This window comes from Equus przewalskii, chromosome 3, assembly GCF_037783145.1.
Source record: "Equus przewalskii isolate Varuska chromosome 3, EquPr2, whole genome shotgun sequence".
Lineage (NCBI taxonomy): Eukaryota > Metazoa > Chordata > Mammalia > Perissodactyla > Equidae > Equus > Equus przewalskii.
In genome coordinates this window covers 24,201,409-24,228,159 of record NC_091833.1, presented here as the reverse complement: position 1 = coordinate 24,228,159, position 26,751 = coordinate 24,201,409, and the positions used below count along the sequence as shown (strand labels likewise).

The 26,751-nt window shown below is 41.2% G+C and overlaps 1 protein-coding gene across 2 annotated transcripts; it reads left to right on the top strand.

Annotated features, from left to right (window-relative positions):
- The first annotated feature begins 1,535 nt into the window (after positions 1-1,535).
- On the top strand, positions 1,536-26,577 carry TMEM231 (transmembrane protein 231). Of its 2 annotated transcripts, XM_008523411.2 has the most exons (7): positions 1,536-3,456; positions 3,558-3,727; positions 13,193-13,321; positions 13,658-13,801; positions 22,009-22,090; positions 23,175-23,280; positions 23,643-26,577. In XM_008523411.2, exons 1-7 carry the CDS (start codon positions 3,318-3,320, stop codon positions 23,821-23,823), a joined length of 951 nt encoding a protein of 316 aa, XP_008521633.2. In that variant the 5' UTR covers positions 1,536-3,317; the 3' UTR covers positions 23,824-26,577. The 2 variants fall into 2 exon arrangements, with proteins under 2 accessions (XP_008521633.2, XP_070470003.1); XM_070613902.1 differs by lacking the exon at positions 13,658-13,801.
- Positions 26,578-26,751: the final 174 nt, after the last annotated feature.

The following is a 26,751-nucleotide window of genomic DNA, read 5'->3' as shown; positions in this document are numbered from 1 at the left end:
TTGAACTGGATGAGATCAGCTAGAGAGTGAGTGGAAAAAATGAAAATACCTTTTTTGCAAGTAGAATTAAACACTGAAGAGTGAAGATGGTTGTTCACCATCTGATAGTCAGTGAATCAGTGGAGGAGTTAGAAATGGGGCTGAAGATCCCTGCTTCTCCTTACAGACCTGCTCATTGTGTCGTAGTCCAAGTCATGTCTACACCACCTTGCACCGGAAAGAGCTAGTACACTTCTCAGGGGAAAGATCCACCACTCACCCAACTTACAGGCATGTCACCTGATGGGCTCAATGATGTGCAATGCGTTTCTGTCTTCTATCTTTACCTGCTTTCTCGATGTCTTTTTCTAGTTCACCATTCTAATTGGCTTCTCTGATCTGTCTTGATGATATGCATCACCTTCTTTGGGTCATTACATTTAGCTTATTGAATGTTCTAAGAACACTGGATACCTTTCTTGAGGGGGTGGTCAGTTGAAGGGGTGAGTCAGGAGGAGAAATAAGATAATGAATATATGCAATTACACATTAACACTTATAAAACACAATAAATTTCAAATGTTGGCGAGGTATGTGAACATGGATACTGAGGGATGGCTAGGGCAGTGGGGGCGAACACAAAGCCATGGAAAGCTGATCAAGAAAGACTTCACATTAAAAACTTACATTTCTATAACCCAGAATTCTACTCCTTGGTGTGTCCAAGATAAACTTTTGCACGTGTATGCCTGCAGACATATACAAGAATGTTCACTCTGTCATTGTTCATATTGGCAAAAACCTGTAAGCAACCCAAATGTCCACAGACAAGATTATGGATATACAAATTGTAGTACATGCACAGAACGGAAGAGTGTCCAGCAATCAAAATGAAGGATTGACAGCTACCTGCAATAATATTATAATGATTTTTTTCTCTGATCACAAGGTAATAAAATTAACAAGATAATAAAAAATACATTTGGAAACTAAAAAAAAACTTCACAGAGAACGTGAATCTTATGTTTCAGAGAGAAGAGTACATTTTCCAAAGGATAAACTTTCCTTAACAGATAGAAACAAAGGCTCGAGTTGGAAGGGGGAACTGGGAAGCCAAAAGTTCAGCAATATATAGATAAACGCCAAGGTGAAAAAAATGTTGGAAAGCTTTGAAGCAAACATTCAGGAATTCTAGACTGATTCAGGAGACCCTGAATGGGAGCTTCTAGAAAGGAGTAAAACTGGATTAAAATGTGTAGTTTTAAGAGAACAACTCTCTTTGATCTTGGAGATAAATTGTAGGAAACAAGAAAATTATGGAAACTGAGAAGTCAGTTCTCAGTCATGAATGTGTGAAAATGATACAACATACACAGATCTTTAGCATTTTTTAAAAAATCCAATATTCTCTCTTAAAGAATTAAAAACACAGACTAGCTTCCTCAAATCATGGAGACAAAGAGTAAATATTAGTATCCATTATTATTAAATACTTTGGCAAAGCTCCTGGCATTTCAGGGGAGGCTGAAGCACTTCATACACCTAGATTCCTTTTTGTTTTGTTTTTTAATTAATTAACTTATTTATTTTTGGATGTACATCATAATATATTTCAAGTTTTGTGTAGATTACATCATGTTCACCACCCGAAAACTAATTATAGTCCATCCCCTCACATGTGAGCCTAATCACCCGTTTTGCCCTCCCAATATGCCTACATCCTTAACAGTCACTTCCCTCTGTTTCAGAAGTGACCAAGTGACACTAGTTACAGTGTGTGTTCCCTTCTGCTGAAAGGAGGCGCTTTGGAGCAAACACCTCCTTCCTCAGAATAGATCCACCCTCAGGATACAACAGTAGAACCATCTATCCTAGAATCTTGTTTTAATGGTTATTTAAATAAATGAAAGTCATCCACTTAAAGCAGAGATACAATATAATGTCAGAATCATAACATAGATTTAAGCCTAACAATTCCTGTATTTAAGAGCTGTGTTGCCATCCCAGAAAAGCTTTAAATCGGGAATGAGCAGTACTGGACTGGATATGTCAAAAGCATCTTATGGCTGATGACATTGTCACCTTGGACTATGGTAAGAACCCTGGATAGTTTTTCCAAATGGGCAGGTCTCGACCTCTCTCTGTTTGTGTTGTTAGGATCTCAGCTGTTCTCTTCATCTAAAAACCACTTTTAGGTTGCCTTCAAAATAGGGTCATCGGGCTGCCTGGTGGCATAGCGGATAGGTTTGAGCGCTCCGCTTCGGAGGGATCTGAACCCAGGGTTGGCAGGTTCAGATCCCAGGTGTGTAAGGTTATCAAGCCACGCTATAGCAGGCGCCCACATATAACATAGAGGAAGATGGGAACAGATGTTAGCTCGGGGCAATCTTCCTCAGCAAAAAGAGGAGGATTGGTGGCGGATGTTAGCTGAGGGCTAATCTTCCTCAAAAACAAAACAAAACAAAACAAAACGAGGGGGACATCGACTGCGGGACTCCACTCCGAGCACAAATCTCACACTATCTCTTGGCACTGCAGGGTGATCCTTCAGGGCCTTTTGATGAAGAACGGGCTGTGAACCACGGTAAAGAGAAAATCCTTCTGCCGTGTTCCAAATACTGGTTTGGGGGAGGCGAGGGTTGGAAGCATTCAATTAAGTGATAAGCAAGTGTTATCTTTGGGGAGGACCGTAGCTTCCCCTAAAACCGGGGAAGCTTGTACCCAATAAACGGTAACAAAGTATAGCAGAGAGAGCTATGTAGTAATTATCATTTATCCCACGAAGAGCTGCGAGATTTGTGTCCTGTTTCCGTGTTTGTCCTGTCATGGAGTAGAGTGAAAGCAACAGAAACTTTGGAGACAAAGGGACCTGGCTTTGGTCTTAGCCCAGGACCAGATCCAGGACCATGGCCACATTTATGTTCTGTGTGTTTTCCTCCAATGTAGGGTGTGCTGTGGCTGGTTAGACTACACCGGGGATTAACAGATGACACATAAACGGGTATTTGCTTTAAGGCAACTTTTAATGAAAACCTTATTTTACACAAGTGTTAACACGGGCGACCGCTACAATTTTGGTGCACAGAAACAATCTATTACCACTCAGCCTTTGGGGAAACGTGCGTAACACGTAAAGCAGGTCGAGCGTCCACAAGCGGGAGCCGCCCCCGCCAGCCCCGCCCCTACCGTGGCCCCGCTTCCTTGCTATTGGTTCCTTTCCCTGCGCCGTCGGTTGCCGTGGAGACCACGGCTATGGCAACTAGAAGAAGCCAAACTTAGTCGTTCCTCTCGAACCGCGGAGAGGTCCCCAGCGCGCTGGGCGACTCCGCGGGGGGCTCATGGCGCTCTACGAGCTCTACTCCCACCCGGCCGAGCGCGGTTACCGCGCGGGGCTCTGCTCTAAGGCCGCGCTGTTCCTGCTGCTGGCCGCCGCGCTCACCTACATCCCGCCGCTGCTAGTGGCCTTCCGGAGCCACGGTGAGCCTGACCCCCGGCCGGTGCGCGGCACAGCTCCCCGCGGCGCCCTGGCCGGCCTTCCTGACTTCCTCCCCACCGCCCTCCCGCCCTCTTTACCTCAGGGTTTTGGCTGAAGCGGAGCAGCTACGAGGAGCAGCCGACTGTGCACTTCCAGCACCAGGTGCTGCTCGTGGCCCTGCTGGGATCCGAGCGCGACGGCTTTCTCGCCTGGAGCACGTTCCCCGCCTTCAACCGGCTGCAGGGGGATCACCTGCGCGTCCCGCTCGTTTCGGTGCGTGGTTCCCGCCCTTGTCGAGCAGCCCCCCGGGACTGGGCGGGGGGAGAGGGGTGGCGAGCTGCCCGGCCTCAGCCGCGGGGACCCCAGCGTGGTGCTTAAGGCTTCGTGAACCCACGCAAGTTGTGTGCCCAGGCTCGTTGGCCTGAGCATGTTTAATTTCCTTGGGGGATACAGTCGCTTGTGTCATTCAACTTCTCCAAGCCGTCCCCAACCCCAAGAAGGTTGGCCACTGCTGTCAGTGTCTGCGTCTTGACACAGAGTCCAGGAGACTGGGGACACCCTGTCTCTGGCCCCGTCATCTCCGTGGGCCTGGCCTGATGGAAGAGTGGTCGGGGAAGTTCGTGAGTCCTGAAGGCGGAGCAGTATTCCTGTTAGAACCCCATCGTGTCGCCGCAGTTGTGCGTCGCCACAGGGTGGGAACGCGAGGGGCAGGCGTTTTTATGCAGATGAAGGCCAAGGCGCTGATTGGTTCCGCCACCTCCCCAGAATGTCGCGCGGCCCAGTCCCTGCGCTTGTCTCATTAGATGCTGCATCCTGCAGCTGTCCAGGACGAAAAGGAAGCATGTTACTGTCTGTAATGTAGTCTTTGGTTCAGGATAAGTGAGTGCTTCCTTTACCGTCATCCCTTTCCGCTCATTTTCTGAAAACGTTTTCCTTCAGAAGTATGAAAATTCTGGTTTTCCTTTTTCCAAAGTTGAATCTCTACACATGTCTGAGATGACTGGCCTACAAGCCAAACTTGTGTAGCTAAAGAAAAAGAAATTCAGACTTTTTTCCAGCAACTAAATAACATGAAAAAAAATTAATTCTGATTGTTATATGAGTAACTACAAACAAACTATGATTCAGATTAGTTTTTTTCTGATTCTTTAAATTTTCTTTTTTTTTTTTCTGATTATAAAAATGCATGCTCATTGTAAAGTATTAGAGTTACAGGCATACAGAAAGGCATAAAATTAAAGGCTCAGTTTGGGGGCCAGCCCAGTGGTGCAGCGGTTAAGTTTGCACGCTCTGCTTTGGCGGCCTTGGGTTCGCTGGCCCGGATCCCGGGTGCGGACATGGCACCGCTTGGCATGCCACGCTGTGGTAGGCGTCCCACATATAAAGTAGAGGAAGATGGGCACGGATGTTATCTAGGGCCAGTCTTCCTCAGCAAAAAGAGGAGGATTGGCAGTAGTTAGCTCAGGGCTAATCATCCTCAAAATAAATAAATAAATAGAATTAATTAAAAAAAATCTTTAAAAAAAGGCTCAGTTTGGTATGTGTATCAATACATTTAACCTTATTCTTTTTTAAATATCCTAGCTTTTCTTTTTCTTTTCTTTTTTTGGTGAGGAAGATTGGCCCTGAGCTAACATCTGTTGGCAATCTTCCCTTTTTTTTTTTCTCCTCAAAGCACCAGTACATAGTTGTATATCCTAGTTGTAAGTCATTCTTGTTCCTCTCTGTGGGATGCCACCACAGCATGGCTTGATGAGCAGTGCCATGTCTGTACCCAGGATCCTAACCGGCAACCTGGGCTCTCCAAAGTGGAGCGTGCAAACTTAACCACTCAACCACAGGGCCGGCCCCCTAACCTTAGCCTTTTTAAGGTCTGCAAAGTATTTCATGACATGGAAAACCTGTAATGGATCTAATCAGTTCCCTCTTGATGGATATTTGATTTGCTTTTACTTTTTCACTATTAGCATATTGCAGTGAGCAAGATTTTGAATAAATCTTACACCTTTAACCATTAAATTGTGAGGAATTGGAATAGAAGCTGTTTGTTGAAATTGTGTAAGTACATAGAAAACTAAGCAAGCAAATAAAATAATTATTAACGCCAGAGAAATAAAAAGGAAGGAAAAGTGAGAAAGGAAAAGTAATCAGAGTTGTGAATGGGATTTACGTAGTCATAATTATGTGGACACTGAATATTGACTAAACAAAAGGAGATGGGAAGGGGGTGTGTGTGTGTCTGTCTGTCTGTCTGTCTGTGTCTGTGTTGGGGGCTAGTGGGAGGTGAGGGAAAGAAAACTAAATCTTCATCTTTCCTTGTGGGAAGTCAAGTCAAGAAAGAATGCCTGAAACTGAGAAATCAAGAAGTGCCACTTCAAATGTTGTTTAAGACATGGAAATACATTTCTAAATAATCAGATAAATGAGATTAAAATATTTGTTATGGGAGTGGAAGTCTGTTTTTTGTAACAGATATGGTTGAACAATTTGATTCTTTAAGCGCTTAGGTCTTTTAAATTGATTTTAAAAATAGAATTGGAGTAGGAGACAGATTTCTTTGAATAGCTCCTCGCGAATCATGACATGTTGCTCATTTTTATTCCTGTTTGAGATTATAATACCTCTGGGGAAGGGTGAGTGGATGAGAGGCCAGTGCTGAGGTATGCTTGCTTTTCATTGTATACCCACTGTACTTCTGGTGTTCCGTGTGCATGTGTTTCCTTTCCAAAAGTGGAAACAAAAGGGTTTTTTTTATTCCAAATAAACAAAAAATTAACTTAGTTTTACTTTAGGTTAGAATTCCCTGTCTTAAATTTTTAGTAGCAACTTTTACTTTACATTTGTGTATCGCTCTCTATCATACTCTTCTGGTTGCTTGAGTCTAAGAAATAATCATGAAAACTTAGTATAATCGTGAAAACAGGGAAATAGCATGAGGTTTCATTCATTGGTTCTTTTCACTTGTTGATCCACCACAACTGTTTGGCTCCCCACTTGGACTGCTAGTTAGCCTCTTATCTCTGTAACCAGAAACTGCTCCCCTGAGAGCACTGCCCATGTTCCCCCCGCTTCTGGTGTGTGTGGATTCCGATTTTAAATCTATGAAGCCAAGACTACCTCTTATGTTTTTTGTTGCCCGGAACCATTAATCCTCTTTCATACTGCCTAATTTAATACTGTAAAACACCAAACCAAAGCTCATTTTTCTTAGTCTTCTTTCCCCCTTCATTCTAGGCCAGTGTCTATAAGTAATGTATGGCCTTCTTATCTACAGTCTTTCTCAGTAAATGATTTGCTTCCTGCCTGGCTGAGCTTTTGGTTTGAGAATAGTTTGAAATCATGAGATACAAAAAATGAGGAGAGGCAGTGGAAGTACAGACCTCAGTAGCACCCCAAAAGAGAAACTACTTGGGAACAAACTGAAGAAATGCACAAGATGCGTAGGAATAAAACTTTAAAAGAGTGCTGAAAGACACAAAAGAGAAAAGAAAAAGATGATAATTTATGTCATGTTCTTGGCTAGGAAAATTCAACATCGTAAAGATGTCTGTTCTCCCTAAATACGTCGATAATTTTAATGCAATCTCAATGAAAACATAATTTGGAGGGAAAGAGAAACAGACATATGGAAAAATAAAAATTCTAGGAGAAAAAGAAGGATTATACAAGAAGAATAGTACTACCAGATATTAAACTATACCTTGAAGTTGTAATAAGTAAAGCAGTGTGGTTTGGGGACTTGTATAGAAAATATGGAAATGGACACATATGACAAAAGTGGCATTTAAAATCCGTGTGGAAAGATGACAATAAAATGGTGTTGGGACAACTGGGAAGCCATCTGGAAAAAGTAAAGATGAAGTCAGTCCTCAGATGGTACACCAGAATTAAAGTCCAGATAAATCAAAATTACATTTAAAATATGAAATCAGTAAAGTACGGAAACAAATGATGAGCGAAAGCTTTTATATCTTGGAGTAGGAAAGGCCGTTCTAAGTATGACATAAAATCCAGAAGCTGTAAAAGAAACATTTTTGATAAATACAACTATATAAAAATAATTTTAAAAATTACTGGCATGCTGAAAACCATAAGCAAAGTCAAAATACAGTTATAACTAGGAAAAATGTTTTACCATTTGTGTCACTGTAAAGGGCTAATTTTCCAAACAAAGTGCTTGCAGATCAATAGTTAAAACACCAAGTACCTAATAGAGAAATGACAAAGAATATGAATAGTTTCTAGAAAAGGAAACATAACTCTTAAACATATGAGATCTCACTCATAATTAGAGAAATGCAAATTAAGGGTACATTGAGATACCATTTTTTATCTATCAAATTTGCAAAAATACAAGTTTGGTGACATTGTGGGCAAGACATAAGGAAGCATGTAAGCATTCCTGTACAGTTGTGTGCTGCATATAACGACATTTCAGTCAACGATTGACTGCATATACCATCAACTGTGGTCCCATGAGATTAGCACCATCTAGCCTAGGTGTATAGTAAGCTATACTGTCTAGGTTTGTGTAAATACACTCTGTGAGATTCACGCAATGACGAAATCACCTGAGGACACATTTCTCAGAACATATTTCTGTCATTAAGCAACACATTCCTATATATCACTGGTAGGAGTGTAGATTGGTACAACCTCTTTGAAGGACTGTTTGTCCATATTGGCAAAATTACTTATGCATGTGCCTACTTCTCCTTCTAGTAAGGTATCCTAAGGTTTGTGCACATAGGTGAAATGACATATAAAAAGTTGCTTATTGCAGCATTGTTTGTAATATCAAAAGATTGTAAACAACCTACATAGCAATAGAAGACTCATTAAAGAAATTGTGGTACATTTACCCAGTGGAATGTTACATAGCTATTTTTTTTTTTTTTAAGATTTTATTTTTTCCTTTTTCTCCCCAAAGCCCCCCGGTACATGGTTGTATATTCTTCGTTGTGGGTCCTTCTAGTTGTGGCACGTAGGACGCCGCCTCAGCATGGTTTGATGAGCAGTGCCATGTCCGCACCCAGGATTCGAACCAACGAAACACTGGGCCGCCTGCAGCGGAGCGCGCGAACTTAACCACTCGGCCACGGGGCCAGCCCCCATAGCTATTTTTTTAATGAAATGGATCTCTATATACTGACGTGGAATTATCTCCAAGAGAAACAGACTGTGTCTTCCTGTCTGTGGTGTCCTCTAATAGCTGTTCGACAAGAGACAGGTTTGGCATAGTCCTCATTGCCTACACATGTGCAAATGTCAAACATGCCAGCACCAAAACTTGCAGAAGGGACATCAGCAACTTGAAAGAAAACCCCAGAGACGATAGTAAAACGTTGTTGTTTTCAGCTTTATTGAGGTATAATTGACAAAATAGTAAGATAGTAAAACACTGTTTTAACCCCTAAGAACCCAATGGAGAGCAGGTAGGGGAAGGTTCAAGAGGCATTTAAAAATAGGCTAGCTCTACGCAATTTTAAAGCCTGCTTAAGAGCCTAGACCAACGGATTTTAGCTCCCTTTATGGATTGTATTTTAAAATGCTTTATAATCAATGTGCTTGATGGCACAAAGGACAAAATTACATAGAATAGTTCGGATATCACTGAGTCAAAAAGTGATTCAAAAGAATCAATGTAAAGAAGTTTTGGGAATCCCTGGATCAATTTATTTTGCTTATATTTTTGTATGTGCAGAAATATGATATCTGATATAAATATGCTGAAGTCTAAAAGCTCCTTCAATAAGTACAAAATACTCTGATTAGAAAGCATTGTGTCATAGTTTAATTGGAAATATTTTTTCTGTCTTACAGGAATATAAAATAATGGTGCAGTTTACAATTGATGGTACCTTAGATTCATTGAAATACAGGTAGCAAGGATTTGATGAGTCTAAGAGCCATGAAGTAGTGATCCCTGCTTTGCTACAGACCCAAAGACTGCCAAAGAGAATTTTCAGCATAAAAAGAAAAAATGGAACACCCAATGATGACAAATATATGGTAAAATGGACACTGGTATAAAATAGAAAATTAACCTTTAATAAGAGAATAGTGACTCAAAAGATTGAAAACAAACAGAAACCAAACAAAATTCCAACAAACCATCAGATACTATAGAATCCATGGTGGAAAAAATGTTGCAAGTCAGGGCACTCCGGAAACAATGGCTCTCCTTAAATTTACAGCTGCTCTTACAGTCAGATGGTGTGCTGTTATGAGGTCTTGTGTCAGCTCCAAACACACCCTCTCATACTCTGCTTTGTGATGCTCACACTGAGATGCTGAAAACCACATTCTCCTTTGCCCACTGGCTCCCTGTTAGGCTCTGCCAGTAGGAGGCATGATGAGCCTTGTTCTGGGAGTGGAAAAAAACTGGAAACTGCTGCCAGTGGCTGCTCCCACGGTGAAGAATCATTGTCGGGGTGATGCAAACAGGAAGGAGTCTTTCCTTCAGCCTTATCGATTCCCTCTTGCGGGTTTTTCCTGCAAGCTCCAGAGGTGCCAGCACTAGCTGAGCAGCACTCCCTTCTTGAGGTCTGAGTCCCAGCTCCTTAAGGGAATGCCAACCTCTTCCCTTTCTTCTCCAGCCCTAGGCACGGGAGCTGCTTCCTGCAGGCACCTTCTCTGTGTTAGCACAGCATTCCCTTTGTCCTTTAATACCTGTATTACCAATTATTTCCTATACTAAATTCTGTTAAAATCGCTGTTTAGTTTCTGTTTTCCTGGTTGGACCCTGATTGATACAGGTGCACTGATAGGCATTGAGTAAATCCAACAATGCCTAGTATATTAGTATTGATTTCACACATACCTGTAAAGCCTTATCCTGCTTTAACCACCAGAAATCTTTTAAATTAGGGTTCTCGTAGGCTGTTATAGAAGGAGCACTGAATCAGGGGTCAGCAAACCTAGAACCTAGCCCCAGTTCTGTCATGGGGTTCCATACCCTCTTTCAGCCTCAATGTAACTATCTATATAAAGAGCATGATAGTATCTACCTTTCTAATTATTATTATTGGTAATAATACTTCTCTCCTGGGGTATGCACAGAGATCAGATGAGACAATCACTGGATATAAAAATTGTTCCAAGTTGCACAGATACCTTATAAAAATAAGGTGATGGTGTGATTTATGAATTCTCTTAGCTAGATACACCCATTGGATTTTAGATACTAACTTTGAGCTTGTGTTAAAGAAGTATTAGCTGTTTGATTGCCTACCTTTATGGCTGTTGCACATGTGTTAAGCCTGATTTGAACCAAATGGCATTAAGTAATTGATTTCATCAGTAGTCCAGGTGATAACAAATGTAGCCCACCTCCTCAGCCCTGTGGGAGGGAGTCGACCTTGGTGATAGGTCATTATGGGGGATGCACCGTTTGCATCATCGCTTACCCTCACAGCTCTCTCCTGGCCGTCATCCTTCACCACCTCTGTCTCAGTCTGCTCAGCTGCACTGGCCTCGCCGCACTCTCTCAAACACTCACCCGCTTTTACTCAGAGCACATGCACTTTGTTAGCCTGGATCACTCTTTCCCCAGATATTTCTGTGCCTCGTCGCCTCACTTCATTCAGGTCTCTGACAGTTAGGTCTTCCTGAATATTGTCTGTAAAAATTTCTGTAAAAATCTACCTTGTCATTCTCTAATTTTAGTCTGCTTCATTTTTCTTTGTGGCACTTATCACCACCTGATATCTATTTGTTTATTGATTTATTTTCTGCCTCCCTGGCCAGGAATGTCAGCTCCATTTGAGTGGGGACTTTGTCTATTTTGTTTGCCATTGTTCCCAGCACCTGAAACAGTGCCTAGCACATAGTAGGCCCTCAAAAAATCCTTGACAAATTAATGAGTGAATTTAACAAGTAGACACTAATGGCAGTGCCGTGCCAGATCTCTGTTCTCTGTGAACTTGGAATAAAAGTGTGTACATGAACAAGTATACAGACTTACGCTGGTACTTTTGATGATGATGTTTTACAAAAAGATTTGTCCTGTCCTACCCAACATCTTCTCTTTGGGTTTTTTTTTTTTTTTTTTTTTGAGTATGGGCATTTTAGTCCTGGAAAGAGGACCAGATTTGAAGTCAAAGGCATGATTTCAAATTCTATCTTTACCATTACTCGCCATACCCAATAAATCCCTTAACCTCTGTGAGCCTCAATTTTCTCATCTATACAATCGGGATAATACTTGCTTTGCTTACCTTAGGCTTATTGTAAAGATCAAATGAAATGCCTTTCTCTCCCCCTGCCACTGTGTTGGAGTCTGAATTCTTCTGGCAATTTCCTCCTGACCACTGTCCTTTCTTGCAAGTTGAGACATTTGATCTTTGTCTTCCTGTCCAACTCTAAAGGTCCAGAAGGCATGGATCCACTACAGAGAGTTAACCCGACTTTGTCTTCCAAGTCTTCCCAGATACCAACTGAAGAAAATTCACAGGAAGACAAGGCAGCCTCTTTTCCATCCTGCTCATAATTGCTAATACGTAATCGCCTCTGTAACTTGATCATCAGCCGTGGTAGCAGATAGCCCTCCCCTGCACCTGCGGAGCTGATGAAACAGGACAGAAAAAAATAGTATCCAACAGAAGAGAAGGGTAGTTTTCTCCATAGCTAGGCCTAGGATAAGGACATTATTGTCTAGAAGGAAAAAATGATTGAAAGGTTCTGAAAACTGAGATATCTCCATCTCAAAAGACCTTATTAGCCTGAAAAAGAACAAAGATCTCTTCCTCACATAATGGTGTTGGTGGAAAGCAAAATGAATCAGTAGATGGAGAATTCAGATGGGGATGTTGATATAGCATAGTAGAATCTTTCTGGGAACCTACAGTGGGAAAGGATCAGTTGTAGCAACAAAATCCAGTGTTGTGCCAAGGAATCGTGTCAGCAGTATCACATTTCAGGAACCATCCTTTCCTCCTAGTCATTTTAGGATCACTAGGAGGCAAGATTATGGATGGCAAAACTGGATACCACTGTTTTTTTATGAGCTGTAATTTGTCTTTTTCCTTCTTCAGATCTCTACTATCCGTACTTTCATGTCCATAATTTATAGAGTATCTGTGTCGTTTTAATGCCTTACCAATTTTACTTAGCTTCCTTTTTCATTTTATTGATTTGTACTAAAAGATGCACTTGGCTTTAAAGTCCTGACATCAGTTATGAGATGAGGTCCAACAATGAGAATCTGAAGCAAAGATGCTTGTGGTTAAAGAAGATATAAATAGAGCTTGGTGTTTTTCTGCTGAGTCGTTTTGGGGAAAGTGTAATGATTAGTATGAGTTTTTTTTCTATTTTAAAAAGTTGACTTCTAGACAAGTAGAGGACAATTGTAATGTGCTATTTAAATTTTCTGTACAAACTCTGGCTCATCTATAAAAAAGAAAATCCCAGCAACAAAACAAACAAGAGATCAAATGAGACAACTGAAAAAGAAAAATGCCATCCTGATGTATATTGTTACTGCCACTTCCAGTTGCTGTTCATTTTGGCCCTTGAATAGTTGAGAAGCGCAAGTATGAAGTTCAGGGGCCATGCACACTGTCTCTCTTTCCCCAGTATTGATCCACTTCTACCTATTTATGTTTCTCTTTTTTTTTCTATGAGAGAGAGAGTACCTGTGTATGGCAGAACAATGGATCATGTGTATGTACAACAGTGATATGGATATTTCGCGACTTATTAAGGACCAGGGTCACTGGGCCTCTTTGGGTTTCCTAGACTAGAGAAGAAGACAGAAACCAGGATGGGAAGATGGACGTGTTACATTTTAAACTGGAGCTACCCCTGCAGTCCACGGAGCACGTTGTTGCTGTGCAGCTCATCTTGACTTTCTCCTACCAATTGCACGTGAGTCAATTCCTGAGGGAAGCCCTTCCTCTCCCTTTTGTCTTTTAAAGAACAGAGCCCTCATTCTGTTTCTAGGAAAGCCCACACTGTAAAAGGCTCTTTTCTGAGGTGTAATTTGGGATTTAACTGAAGCAAATTAAATGTTTTTCACTGGTGTCGTATTAATATATATGAGCTATTAATAGCATAAAGGGTGTTCGGCAGAGTGCTTCCTGCATAGCTAACCCAGGTGTATGAGGGACTATTAGGCTTCAGCCACAGACAGGTGACACTCAGAACCCAGAGATCTTCAGATCTCACCAAAGTTGGTATTGTTTCTCACTCTAATGATTTCAGAGGATGTCAACATTCGTGATGCAGAGCATGGCATTTCTCCAATCCTCCTTCGCTGTTCCAGGGTCCCAGTTATATGTGAACGGAGACCTGAGGCTGCAGCAGAAGCAGCCTCTACACTATGGTGGCCTAGATGTTCGATACAATGTAAGAATGCTTCTTATTGTTCATCTCCTTTGTTTCTATATGTTAGTGATTATCAAATCCTTTGAAGAAGGAGAAAAGAAAGTTGGAAATAGCATTTCTCTGTGGGTGGCATAAAAGAGGATTTCTGAGGAATTCTTGCCATAGTTCAAAATATAGTGACAGATATGCCTGTATTTACATCTAGAAAGAGAGAAAAAAAATCTTTGTCTAAGAACCAAATTGTTTATTGTTTTTGGGTACACACACACAAATGGCTTATTTCAAGTTATCTTTTTCAGTTCATGTAAAACATTTGAAAAATAATAACAACCATCGTGTTTCCCTTTTTGTTCATTTTGGGGTTTTTTTGGTGAGGAAGATTGGCCCTGAGCTAACATCCATGTCCAGTCTTCCTCTTTTTGCTTGAGAAAGATTGTCCCTGAGCTAACATCTGTGCCAATCTTCCTCTATTTTGTGTGTAGGACGCCACCACAGCATGGTTTGATGCGTGGTGTGTAGGTCCACACCAGGATCTGAACCTGGGAACCCTGGGCCGCCCAAGCAGGGTACATGAGCTGAACTACTATGCCACGGGGCTGGCCCCTAACTGTCGTTTATTAAGCATGTAACTTATGCCAGCTCTGAGTTAAGGGGTTTAATTATATCGTCTCCTCTAATCATCACAGCAACCTCAAAAGATGCCTACAGTTGTCATTTCCCAGCTCTCCAGCTGCTCATCCCATCATTGTTCCCCTTGCTGCTTTATAGCCATACTGGCCTTTTTGCTCTTCTTCAGACCCACAAAGCAGCTCCAGCCTGAGGGCGTTTGCACCTGCCTTTCCCTTAGCCAAATATCCACATAGCTTATTCTGCCACACAATTCAGGGCCCTTTTCAAGTGCCCCTGAGCACAGTCCTTCCAGACACTTCTTTCTTTTTTTTTTTTTTAAAAAAGATTTTATTTTTTTCTCCCCAAAGCCCCCCCGGTACATAGTTGTATATTCTTCGTTGTGGGTTCTTCTAGTTGTGGCACGTGGGACGCTGCCTCAGCGTGGTTTGATGAGCAGTGCCATGTCCGCGCCCAGGATTCAAACCAATGAAACACTGGGCCGCCTGCAGCAGAGCGCAAGAACTTAACCACTCGGCCACGGGGCCAGCCCCCAGACACTTCTTTCTAAAATAGCATTCCCCTCTCTCTGCATCATCCCTCACTCTGATATACTTTTCTTACTCTCATCTGAAATATGAAAGGTATGTTTTTGGCTTGTTTATTTGCTGTCTCCCTCAGTGGTGAAAGCACTGACATCTTCTATACTCTCACCCCAGTGCCTGAAACAGTGCCTGGCACATTGTACCCACTCGGACAGGTTTGCTGAAGGAATGAGCTCTCATTTTACACATGAGGAGACTGGGGCTTCCAGGGATTAATTAATTTTCCCAAAGCGCCACAGTTTGAAAGTCACAGGGCCATGAATTGTCTGAGGCCAGATCACATGTATGTGTTTACTCATTACTAATCTTTATTTTATTACAAGGGGGCCCATATAAGTTGGGCTTGGCTACTTTGGAAAATAAAAGAGAGATACTATCAGTTACTAGAGATATAAACCTGGAGTAGGATTTATGGTCACCCTAGCTCGTAATCAACCTAAGTTGAAAAAAAAGAGGAAGACTGTAACACATAAACTTAACATGGCACTTTTTTTTTGCTTGGGAAAGGTCTTTGCTGGTTTTTTTGTTTTTTCAGCTTTGTTGAGGTATGATTGACAAAATGATAAACTATTTAAGTATACATTGTGATAATTTGATATATGTGTACGTTGTGAAAGGATTCCTCCCGAGTTAATTAACATGTCCATCACGTCACATATTTATCTTTTTCATTTATTTATGAGAACATCAAAGTTCTGCTCTCTTAGTAAATTTTAATTGTACAATATATTATTATTAATTATAGTTATCATGTTATATGTTAGATCCTCAGACCTTATTCATCTTATATCTGAAAGTTTATTAAAGATTTTATTTTTCCTTTTTCTCCCCATATCCCCCGGGACATAGTTGTATATTTTCAGTTGTGGGTCCTTCTAGTTGTGACATGTGGGACGCCACCTCAGCACAGCCTGATGAGCGGTGCCATGTCCGTGCCCAGGATCTGAACCGGTGAAACCCTGGGCCACCAAACTGGAGCACATGAATTTAACGACTCGGCCCCGGGGCCGGCCCCTAGCTGAAAGTTTATACCCTATTATCAGACTCTCCCTATCTCCCTCACCCCTCAGCCCCTGGCACTTTTCTACTCTGTTTCTATAAGTTTAACTTTTTATTTAGATTCCACATATAAGTGATACCATGCAGTATTTGTCTTTTTATGTCTGGCTTATTCCACTTAGCATAATATACCTCAAGGTCCACCCGTTTTGTTGCAAATGGCAAGATTCCCTTCTTTTCATGTCTGAATAATATTCCATTGTATACGTATATCACATCTTCTTTATCCATTCATTCATTCAGTGACAGACTCTTAGGTTTTTTTCCATATTTTCACTATTGTGAATGATGCTGCAAAGAACATGGGAGTGCAGATATCTCTTCACTATCTTGTTTTCATTTCCTTTGGATATATACCCAGCAGTGGGATTGCTGGATCATATGGTAGTTCGATTTTTAATTTTTTTAAGGAACTTCCATACTGTTTTCTATAGTAGCTGCACCAGTTTACATTCCCACCAACATTGAACAAGGGGTCCCTTTTCTCCACATCTTTACCAAGACTTGTTGTCTCTTGTCTTTTTTATAACAGCCATTCTAATGGGTGTGAGTATCTCATTGTGGGTTTTTTCTCCCCCAAAGATTGGCACCTGAGCTAACAACTGTTGCCAATCTGCTTTTTTTTTCTTCTTCTTCTTCTTCCCAAAGCCCCCCAGTACATAGTTGTATATTGTAGCTGTAGGTCCTTCTGGTTGTGCTATATGGGATGCAACCTCAGCATGGCCTGATGAGCAGTGCCATGTCTGCACCCAGGATCCGAACTGGGCTGCCAAAGTGGAGCACGTGAACTTAACCACTTGGCCATGGAGTGGCCCCTCATTGTGGTTTGATTTGCATTTTCCTGATGATTAGTGTGATGTTAAGCACCCTTCATGTACAGGCATACCTCACAGATATTGTGGGCTCGGGTCTAGACCAACTCAATAAAGCTAATATCACAATAAAGCAAGTCACACAAATTTTTTGGTTTCCCAGTGCATATAAAGGTTATGTTTATACTATACTGTAGTCTAAGTCTGCATTATGTATAAAAAGTTGCTGAAGTCTTGAACCCCTCAAAGTCATGCATGAGAGCTGGAATCAACTTCCTCCAAACTCCTGTTAATGTTGATATTTTGACCTCTTCCCATAATTCACTAATGTTCTTATTGGCATCTAGAATGGTGAATTCTTCCCAGAAAGTTTTCAATTTACTTTGCCCAGATCCATCAGAGGAATCACTATCTTTGGCAGCTATAGCCTTACAAAATGTATTTCTTAAATAATAAGACTTGGAGCTGGCCCGGTGGCACATTGGTTAAGTTTACACACTCTGCTTTGGTGGCCCAGGGTTCACAAGTTCAGATCCCGGTCGCAGACCTACAGACCACTCATCAAGCCATGCTGTGGAGGCATCCCACTTACAAAATAGAGGAAGATTGGCACAGATGTTAGCTCAGGGTCAGTCTTCCTCACCAAAAAATAAATAAATAACAACAACAGTAAGAAGAAGACTTGAAGTCAAACTTACCCCTTGATCCATGTGCTACAGAATGGGTGTTGTGTTAGCAGGCATGAAAACAACATTAATCTCATTGTACACCTCCATCAGAGCTCTTGGGTGACCAGGTGCATTGTCACTAAGGGGTAATATTTTGAAAGGAATCTTTTTTTCTGAGTAGTAGGTCTCAACACTGGGCTTAAAATATTCAGTCAACCATGTTGTAAACAGATGTGCTGTCATCCAGGCTCTGTTGTTCTACATATAGAGCACAGGCGGAGTAGATGTAGCATAATTCTTAAGGGCCCTAGGATTTTCAGAATGGGAAATAAGCACTGGCTTCCTCTGAAAGTCATCAGCTGCATTAGCCCCTAACAAGAGAGTTAGCCTGTCCTTTGAAGCCAGGCACTGACTTCTCCTCTGTAGCTGTGAAAGTCCTAGATGGAGTCTTCTTCAATGTACGGCTGTTTCGTCTGCATTGAAAATCTGTTGTTTGGTGTAGCCTCCTCCATTAATTATCTTAGCTGGATCTTCTGGATAACTCGCTGCAGCTTCTCCATCAGCACCCGCTCCTTCACCTGCACGTCTGTGTCGGGAGACGGCTTCTTTCCTCAGACCTCATAACCATCCTCTGCCAGCTTCAAACTTTTCTGCAGCTTCCTCACCTCTCTCAGCCTTCACAGAACTGAAGAGAGTTAGGGCCTTGCTCTGGATTAGACTCTGGCTTAAGGGAATGGTGTGGCTGTCTTGATCTTCCATCCAGACCATTCAAACTTTCTCCAGATCAGCAACAGGGCTATTTCACTTTCTTATCATTTGTGTGTTCACTGGAGTAGGACTTGTAATTTCCTTCAAGAACTTTTCCTTCGCATTCACAACTTGGCTAACTGTTTGGCACAAGAGGCCTAGCTTTCAGCCTGTCTCAGCTTTCGACAGGCCTTCCTCACTAAGCTTAATCATTTCTGGCTTTTGATTTAAAGTGAAAGGTGTGTGACCCCTCCTTTCACTTGAACACTTAGAGGCCATTGTGGGGTTATTAATTGCCCTAATTTCTATATTGTGCCTTAGGGAATAGGGAGGCCTGAGGAGAGAGAGAGAGATGGAGGAATAGTCGGTCAGTGGAGCAGTCAGAACACACACAACATTTATTGATTAAGTTCACAGTGTTTTATGGGCGCAGTTTGTGGTGTCTCAAAACAATTACAATAGTAACATCAGAGATCAATGATCACAGATCACCATAACAAGTATAATAACAATGAAAAAGTTTGAAATATTACAAGAATTGCCAAAATGTGACAGAGAGATGAAGTGAGTAAATGCTGTTGGAAAAATAGCGCCAGTAGACTTGCTCAACACAAGGTTGCCACAAACTTTCTATTTGTAAAAAACACAGCATCTGGGAAGTGCAATAAAGTGAAGCACAATAAAATGAGGTATGCCTGTACTGGTTAGTCATCTGTAGGTCTTCTTTGGGAAAATGTCTATTCAGTTCCTCTGCCCATTTTTTAATCAGATTGTTTCTTTTTTTGAGGAAGATTAGCCCTGAGCTAACTACTGCCAATCCTCCTCTTTTTGCTGAGGAAGACTGGCCCTGAGCTAACATCTGTACCCATCTTCCTCTACTTTATATATGGGACACCTACCACAGCATGGCTTTTGCCAAGCGGTGCCATGTCCTCACCCAGGATCCGAACTGGCAAACCCTGGGCCGCTGAGAAGTGGAACGTGCGAACTTAACCACTGCACCACCGGGCTGGCCCTGTTTGGTTATTTTTGCTATTGAGTTTTGTGAGTTCCTTATATATTTTGGATTTTAACCCTTTCTCAGATACATGATTTGAAAGTATTTTCTGCTGTTCTGTAGGTTGCCTTTTCATTTTGTTGATGGTTTCCTTTGTCGTGCAAAAGCTTTTTAGTTTCACATAGTCCCACTTTGCTTTTGTTGCTTGTGCTTTTGGTGTTAAATCCAAAAAATCATTCCCAAGACACATGTCAAGGAGCTTATCCTCTATGTTTTCTTATAGTTTCAGGTCTTAAATTTAAGTCTTTGATCCATTTTGATTTGATTTTTATGTGTGGTGTAAGATAGGGGTCCAATTTCATTCTTTTGCATGTGGCTGTCCAGTTTTCCCAACACTGTTTATTGAAGGGACTGTGCTTTTCCCATTGGATTCTTGGCTCCTTTCTCATAAATTAATTGATCATAGATGCATGGGCTTATTTCTGGGCTCTCTATTCTGTTCCATTGATCTATGTGTCTGATTTTATGCCAATACCATACTATTTTGATTACTATAGCTTTGCAATATAGTTTGAAATTAGGAAGTTTGATGCCTTCATCTTTGTTCTTCCTCAAGATTGCTTTGGCTATTCGGGTTCTTTTGTGGTTCCATACAAATTTTGAGATTGTTTTTTCTATGTCTGTGAAAAAATGCCTTTGGAATTTTGATAGGGATTGCACTGAATCAGTAGATTGTTTTGGGTAATATGAATGTTTTAATAGCATTAATTTTTTCAACCCATGAGCACAGAATATCTTTCTATTGTGTATTCTTGAATTTCTTTTATCAATGTCTTATAGTTTTCAATGTACAGATCTTTTACCTCCTTGGTTAAATTTATTCCTAAGTATTTTATTCTTTTTGATGCAATGTAATGAGATTGTTTTCTTCATTTCTCTTTCTGATACTTCATTGTTAGCATATAGAAACACAACTGATTTTTGTATGTTGATTTTGTATCTTGCAACTTTACTGAATTCATGTATTAGTTTTAACAGTTTTTTGGTGGCATCTTTAAGATTTTTTATATATAATATTGTATCATTAGCCTATAAAGACAATTTTATCTCTTCCTTTCTGATTTGGATGACTTTTATTTCTTTTTCTTGCCTAATTGCTCTGGCTAGGACTTCCAGTACTATATTGAATAAAACTTGCAAGAGTGGGCATCCTTGTCTTGTTCCTGACCTTAGAGGAAAAGCTTTTGGCTTTTCACCATTAAGTATGATGTTAGCTATGGTCTTGTCATATATGGCCTTTTATGTTGAGATATATTCCCTCTATACCTACTGTGTTGAGAGTTTTTTATCATGAATGGCTATTGAATTTTGTCAAATGATTTTTCTGCACCTATTGAGATGATTATATGATTTCTATCCTTCATTTTGTTAATTTGGTATATTACATTGATTGATTTGTGGATGTTGAATTGTTCTTGCATCCCTGGAATAAATCCCACTTGATCATGGTATTGGAGCCTTTTAATGTACTGTTGAACTTGGTTTGCTAATATTTTGTTGAGGATTTTTGCATCTGTGTTCACCAAGGATATTCGCCTGTGATTTTCTTGTAGTGTCCTTTCTCACTTTGTTCATGCATTATTATCCCAACCTCAGTGAGCATTTTTATGACTGTTGTTTTGAGCCCTTTATCAGGTAAATCATTTATGTCCATTTTATTAAGGTCTATTCCTAGAGTTTTTGCTTGTTTTTGTTTGTTTGTTTGGAATCTATTTCTCTGTTTCTTCATTTTCCTTGATTCTGTGTGTTGGTTTCTGCACATTAGATAAAACAACCCCCTCTCTCAGTCTTGATGGAGTGATCTCACATAGGAGATGAATCTGTCATCAGCCCAGCCTGAGCTCTTGTTTGTCTCTCAAACCTTTATCTTAACCAAGCCACCACCTTTGTTCTTAGCGGCTCCCAGTATTTGGCAGTGTGCCAAGACCTGTTTCGACGTGGCTGGTGTGTATTTTCTTGTCCTCCCAATATTTATGAATCACTCTGCTAGTTTCTGGATTTCTTTCAGAGGGAATTGCTCCATGTGTAGCTGTAGATTCAGTGTGTCAGTAGGAGGAGGTGAGTTCAGGAGGCTCCTATGTCACCATCTTGGAATGGAACCTCTTTTTTACATTTTTAATACCTCCCCCAAGTCCTCAGCATTCTGAATCCAGTCTTTACCTGGAAACCCATAGCACTTTTTATTTTAAGGTTTATATCAATGGGAATATGATATTAGAGGGAAGAAGCAATTTCCTTCTTCAGAGGATTATATGTTTACTATTTGTACTTTATCCTATTTCTGTATCTACATTTAAAAGAGAAAGAAGTTAGAGATCATTGAGAGAAGAGCAAGAAAAAAACTAAGGAGCTGAAAATATGGTCTATTAAGAAAACTAAAAGAATTATTTCTCCCATTGGAATAGAGAGGGGTATTTCATAAATAGCTTTAAAACCTGTAAAAAGTGGTTATTGACCCTTTGTTTCCATCCACACAAAGGGAAAGACTGAGAGTAAATGACTTAAATTGTTGCAAGAGAGTTCATTCATCCTTGAAGAAAAGATTCTTGATGCTAGACTAGGCCACCAAGAGTCAGAGGGTGGTCTCTGAGATGAACCTGGGTGGGCAGGAGGGTGGAAAGAGGTGAGGAAAGCTGTCTGGGTGTTCACACCACATCCTCCTGCTGTATCTCAGGTGTCGGTAATCAACGGGACCAGCCCTTTTGCCTGTGACTATGACCTCACCCACATCATTGCTGCTTACCAGGCAAGGAATGGTGAGTCATGGGTAGAGTTCATTCAGACACTTGCCAGAGACTTTCCAGGTTAGTGGGGGCTTTGGAGAGAAACAGAATTGGAGACCCATGCCCTCCTCCTCCCCTCACTCCTATGGTCCAGCAGTTAGTGCTGATTAATTGCCATATTTATCCCATCACTAGCTTGATGAGTTTCCTTTTTTAAAATATAAGCCTTGTTGAGTTGCTCCCTTTACCACACCTGTAAAAGAAACCAAAGACCAATTACCATCCATGTTTTTCAGATGGAAATAGGGTATATGAGTGATTTAGCCCATATTAGTAATCGAAGTAGAAGAACAGAAGGCCCCCAGGTTCTGGCTGGAAGGCAGAGTGTATCCCTCCTTTACAGAGGCAAGGCCCTCAGGCCATCCCGTGGGCCTGACTCAGCACGTCTGGCTGGTTGGTGGTCTGAGGTTTTCTCTGACAAGTATTCCTTGGCAACCACATATCATGGACACTACCTACAGATACTACATACAGACATTTGATGAGTAGGGGACTCCAATTCCAGTATTTCTTCCTGATTTTATTTAATATTCTAGCAGCATTATTCCAAAAATAAAGGAATTTTAAAACTAATTTAAAAACACTGATACTAAACTAAAAAAAACTACAAATCAACTTTCCTTTCCTTATTCCTTCCAGTCTTTGTCCATATGCAGATTTTTTTTGTACAGCTGCTCTCATAGTTTAGAGATGCTTTAGGATCCAATTTATTTTTATTTTCTTTGTAATATAAATCTTTCCCCATGCTGCTACAAGGTTTTAATTGGTATTGTTTTTATTGGTCGCATAGTATTCCTTTGCTTAGACACTTAGCAATTACAGAAGAACACATGGACTATTTCCACATTTTTAACATAAGTATTTTGACAATTATTTTAACAAATAATGTCTAAGCAACTTTGTACATCCAATTTCTCTTTCCTTTTGAACTGTCTCTTTGGGATGAGTTCTGGTGTGTAGAATTTGTCTGAGAGGTCAAAAAACTTTTTTATAGCCCTCAATTGTTTATTGCCAAAGCGAGCCTTCATGGGTTAACCCCTGATTGTCTGCATTTCAGTAACCACCATCCTGACTGACGCCAACCCCATCTGGCTGGTGGGAAGGGCTGCTGAAGCTCCGTTTGTGATTAATGCTGTCATTCGTTATCCCGCGGAAGTCATTTCATATCCTTTCTGTTAAAGAGCCAACAGTAGCTTGGTTTTGAAAAAGAAAAAAAGAATTCCTCAGTAGTCCCAAGAAGGAACAGATGTGGGAAGCCTTAGACTGGAAATCTGCTATAGCATTGTAGCCTCACAGAGATGACTCCGTCTGCTGTTCGTACAGGCAAAAAATTCATTTCCTGTTCATAGTTCTTTATGAGCCATTCTTCTAGGTCAGAATCATCCATATTTTTGACTTAATAATCTTTTATTATCCCTTTTATCTTAAGGGTATTTGAAACATTTTTGCCATTTTCTGTCTAACTAAACTTTGGTTTAACATTTTTTTAGAAAAGGTCGTATGTTGACTCCTTAACTGTGTGTACTTATCTACCAGGATTCTGGGAAATGATCAAGTTTGCCTGGATCCAATATGTCAGTATCCTGCTTATCTTCCTCTGGGTATTTGAAAGAATCAAAAGATTTGTGTTTCAAAATCAGGTGGTCACCACGGTCCCTGTAACAGCAATGCCCCAGGGAGAACTGTATAAGGAGCACTTATCTTAAGAAGATCATTTCTAGGGCTGGCCCCGTGGCCGACTGGTTGAGTTTGTGTGCCCCGCTGCGGCAGCCCGGGGTTTCGCCGGTTCGGATTCTGGGCGCAGATGTGCACCGCTGGTCAGGCCATGCTGAGGCAGCGTCCCACATGCCACAACCAGAGGGACCCACAACTAAGAGTATGCAGCTGTGTACCGGGGGACTTTGGGGAGAAAAAAGGAAAAAAATAAAATCTTTAAAAAGAAGATCATTTCTGAAAACACTAAGCAGGACCCTGATTACCTCATTGTTGTCTTCCTACAACTGCCATCTTATGATGTTTCTGAAAAGAGCCCATGGACACGTGCCAACATATGTGTTTTCCTATCAGAGACAAAGAGCAATTCTTTCTCGTTTTTCTCTACACAAATTCCATATCATCTAAGCACTTAACAAATCATCAGGGACTAGTTTGTGGAAAGGTCAGAGGGTTCCTGAAGGCTGTAATTTGCTTGTTTTTGTTTGTTTGTTTTTTGCCTGAGACCTGAATTTCAGGAGAAAACTACAGTCAGTTCAGACATCTTGGAAAGAGTCCCATCTCTGGTCAAGCAAAGACTTTTGGTCTCATGAACTGAGAAACATGTTATGCATTTCTTCCCCCTATCGTAAACCAAGTTTTACGCTTTTCAGGACTCTCTTGTGATAGATACGCAGGTCACTAGCACTTTCCACTCCTGGGCATCTAAATTTCCCATTCAGAGCTTTGATTCCGAGAACTGAGAGGCCTTTAACTAGAGAACTGGAGAGAGAGAAAGAGCGCTCAAGAACACATGTGTGCGTGTACGTGAGGGGCGACTTGACACTAGGACCATCCACCTGCCCTCGGCCTAACAGACAGTCATCTGTCATCAGCTCAGCTGAACAGCCCCTTATCCCTGCCCTGGTGTGGCTGGCTCTTTGCCCTGCCTTTTGCCCTCTCTCTGCCCGTGGAATAGGTTGAAGTCAGAAGTGCTGTTTCATTCACAATCCGCTCAGCAACAGTGGGGGAAGTAAGGATTGTAACAACAGGTTCTTTCTCTCTGGCCTTCACCCAACAGCCTGGAGACTTGCCATTCCTCCTCCTTAACAGCGCCCCCCCCCCCCCCCCCCGCACCCCCGCCGCCCTCCGCCAACTTCCCGAAAAGGATGTGAGTGACAGAGGAACTGTTGTTTTATTGGCTTGCTCCCACTGCCCAACAACCACAGAGTTTATCTGGAGGGCTAGCAAGAAGCCCAGCTACTTGTGTTTCCCTTGACTAGGGAACAGGGTGCCTGTTGGAGCAGGCAGCTTTGGGTAGGACACACAAGCGGCAGTGACGGAATAAAGAAGATGTTAGCCCAGGCAGCCCAATCCAGCTTGGCCATTAGCAGCATGACAGGCGGTCCTGCCAGATTACCCTCATGGCTCAATGAGCGTCTGCAGAAGAAGAGACCACTGGAACAGGCCTCTGTTGTACACAGAAGACTGACTCTCCATTCTCATCCTGAGGACGCATGCAGCTTCTTCAGAGGATGGATGGATCTGCTTTATGATCTAGAATGTCATTGGCCCTGGAAGGACATACCCACTGTGATCCAAGCTTCATGCCCACCCACAAACACACTCAGTGTATGCCTCAGTTTACCTTGGAGATTCAGTTCTTATTTCCAAAGCACCTTTTCTTCCAGGCTGAACAAAATAAGAGTTCTGGAAACAAAGCTATTTTGAAGTATTCAAGCACAAAAATATCCTGGCACTAGCTCCTCTACCTGTTTTCTTTAGTTTAATGTGTAGGGGTGTTTATCTGCCTAAAAATTTTTTCTTGAGATTTAAGTGAAAAATGGTTGCTGGTTTGAATCACAAAGAGGTAATGAGATATGGAAAGATAGCTAAAGATGTGTATAAACATTGCTTTGCATTTTGTTAAATTATTTTAATGCAAATTTTGTGTAAAGAACCATGATGTTTTATAACTTTCTAATTAAAATGTTCAAAATGGAAGGTTAATGTGGCTTTTTAGAGGGGAAAGGTTTGGAAGGAGAAGAATGGAGAGGGCAGAGGTTGCGCACACTTCTTCAAGTTACTCACCAACAGCCTTGCTTTGCCAGGGCTCTGCCCAGAGACCTTGGAGTTTTTGTTAGCTCTTTGGCAAAAGTCACCTGGTCCAGGCCCAAGTAAATGTGAGTTTTCAGTGGCATCCACATGGCCTGTGGAAACCAGAGGCTGGAAAATTACTATTGCGTCTGGTGAATAGCATATCAAATTATTTACAGATCACATGTTGGTAGCTTCTGGACCTGAATCACACAGTGTAGCTGCAAGGAGGTAAAAGGTGAGAAATAGCCAGGATTTTATCAACTGAGCTGTAACCCATAGCTAAGGACAGAGAGTTTGAGACAATTACTCAATATTTGGGTTGGGGGAGATCCCTAATTTTGCCAAATGATTATCCACTTTCTGTTTGAATCAGGAGAGGCCCCTAAAGTCTGGCTTTGGTCCCGTCATCTAAGGTTAATAAAGCAATTCTGTGCATCTCCTTTCCTTCTCTTCATGTTCATCTTTTTAAAAGAAGTTTTGTTTCTTTCTGACCACGTAAGTTCTAAATGCCTATTAGGGAAAATGTGTAATTACAGTAACCGAAAGAAAATAAGTTGTCTATAAATCTGCTACCCAAAAGTTATCACTGTTGGCATTCTGATACACATCTTTCTACTCTTTTGTGTTATGTCTAACTTTTTTGCTATCATAAACAACACTTCTATGAACCTCGTGTATAAATTCTTGTTGCTGGTTTATTTCCTTAACATAAATCCTGGAAAGGAATTACTAATTGAAAAAACTTATGACTGTTCTTAAGGATTTTAATTCATCTTGCCAAACTGAATCCTGGAAAGAATGCACTAATTTGAGAAGTCTCAAAAAGAGACTTTTTTTAGATC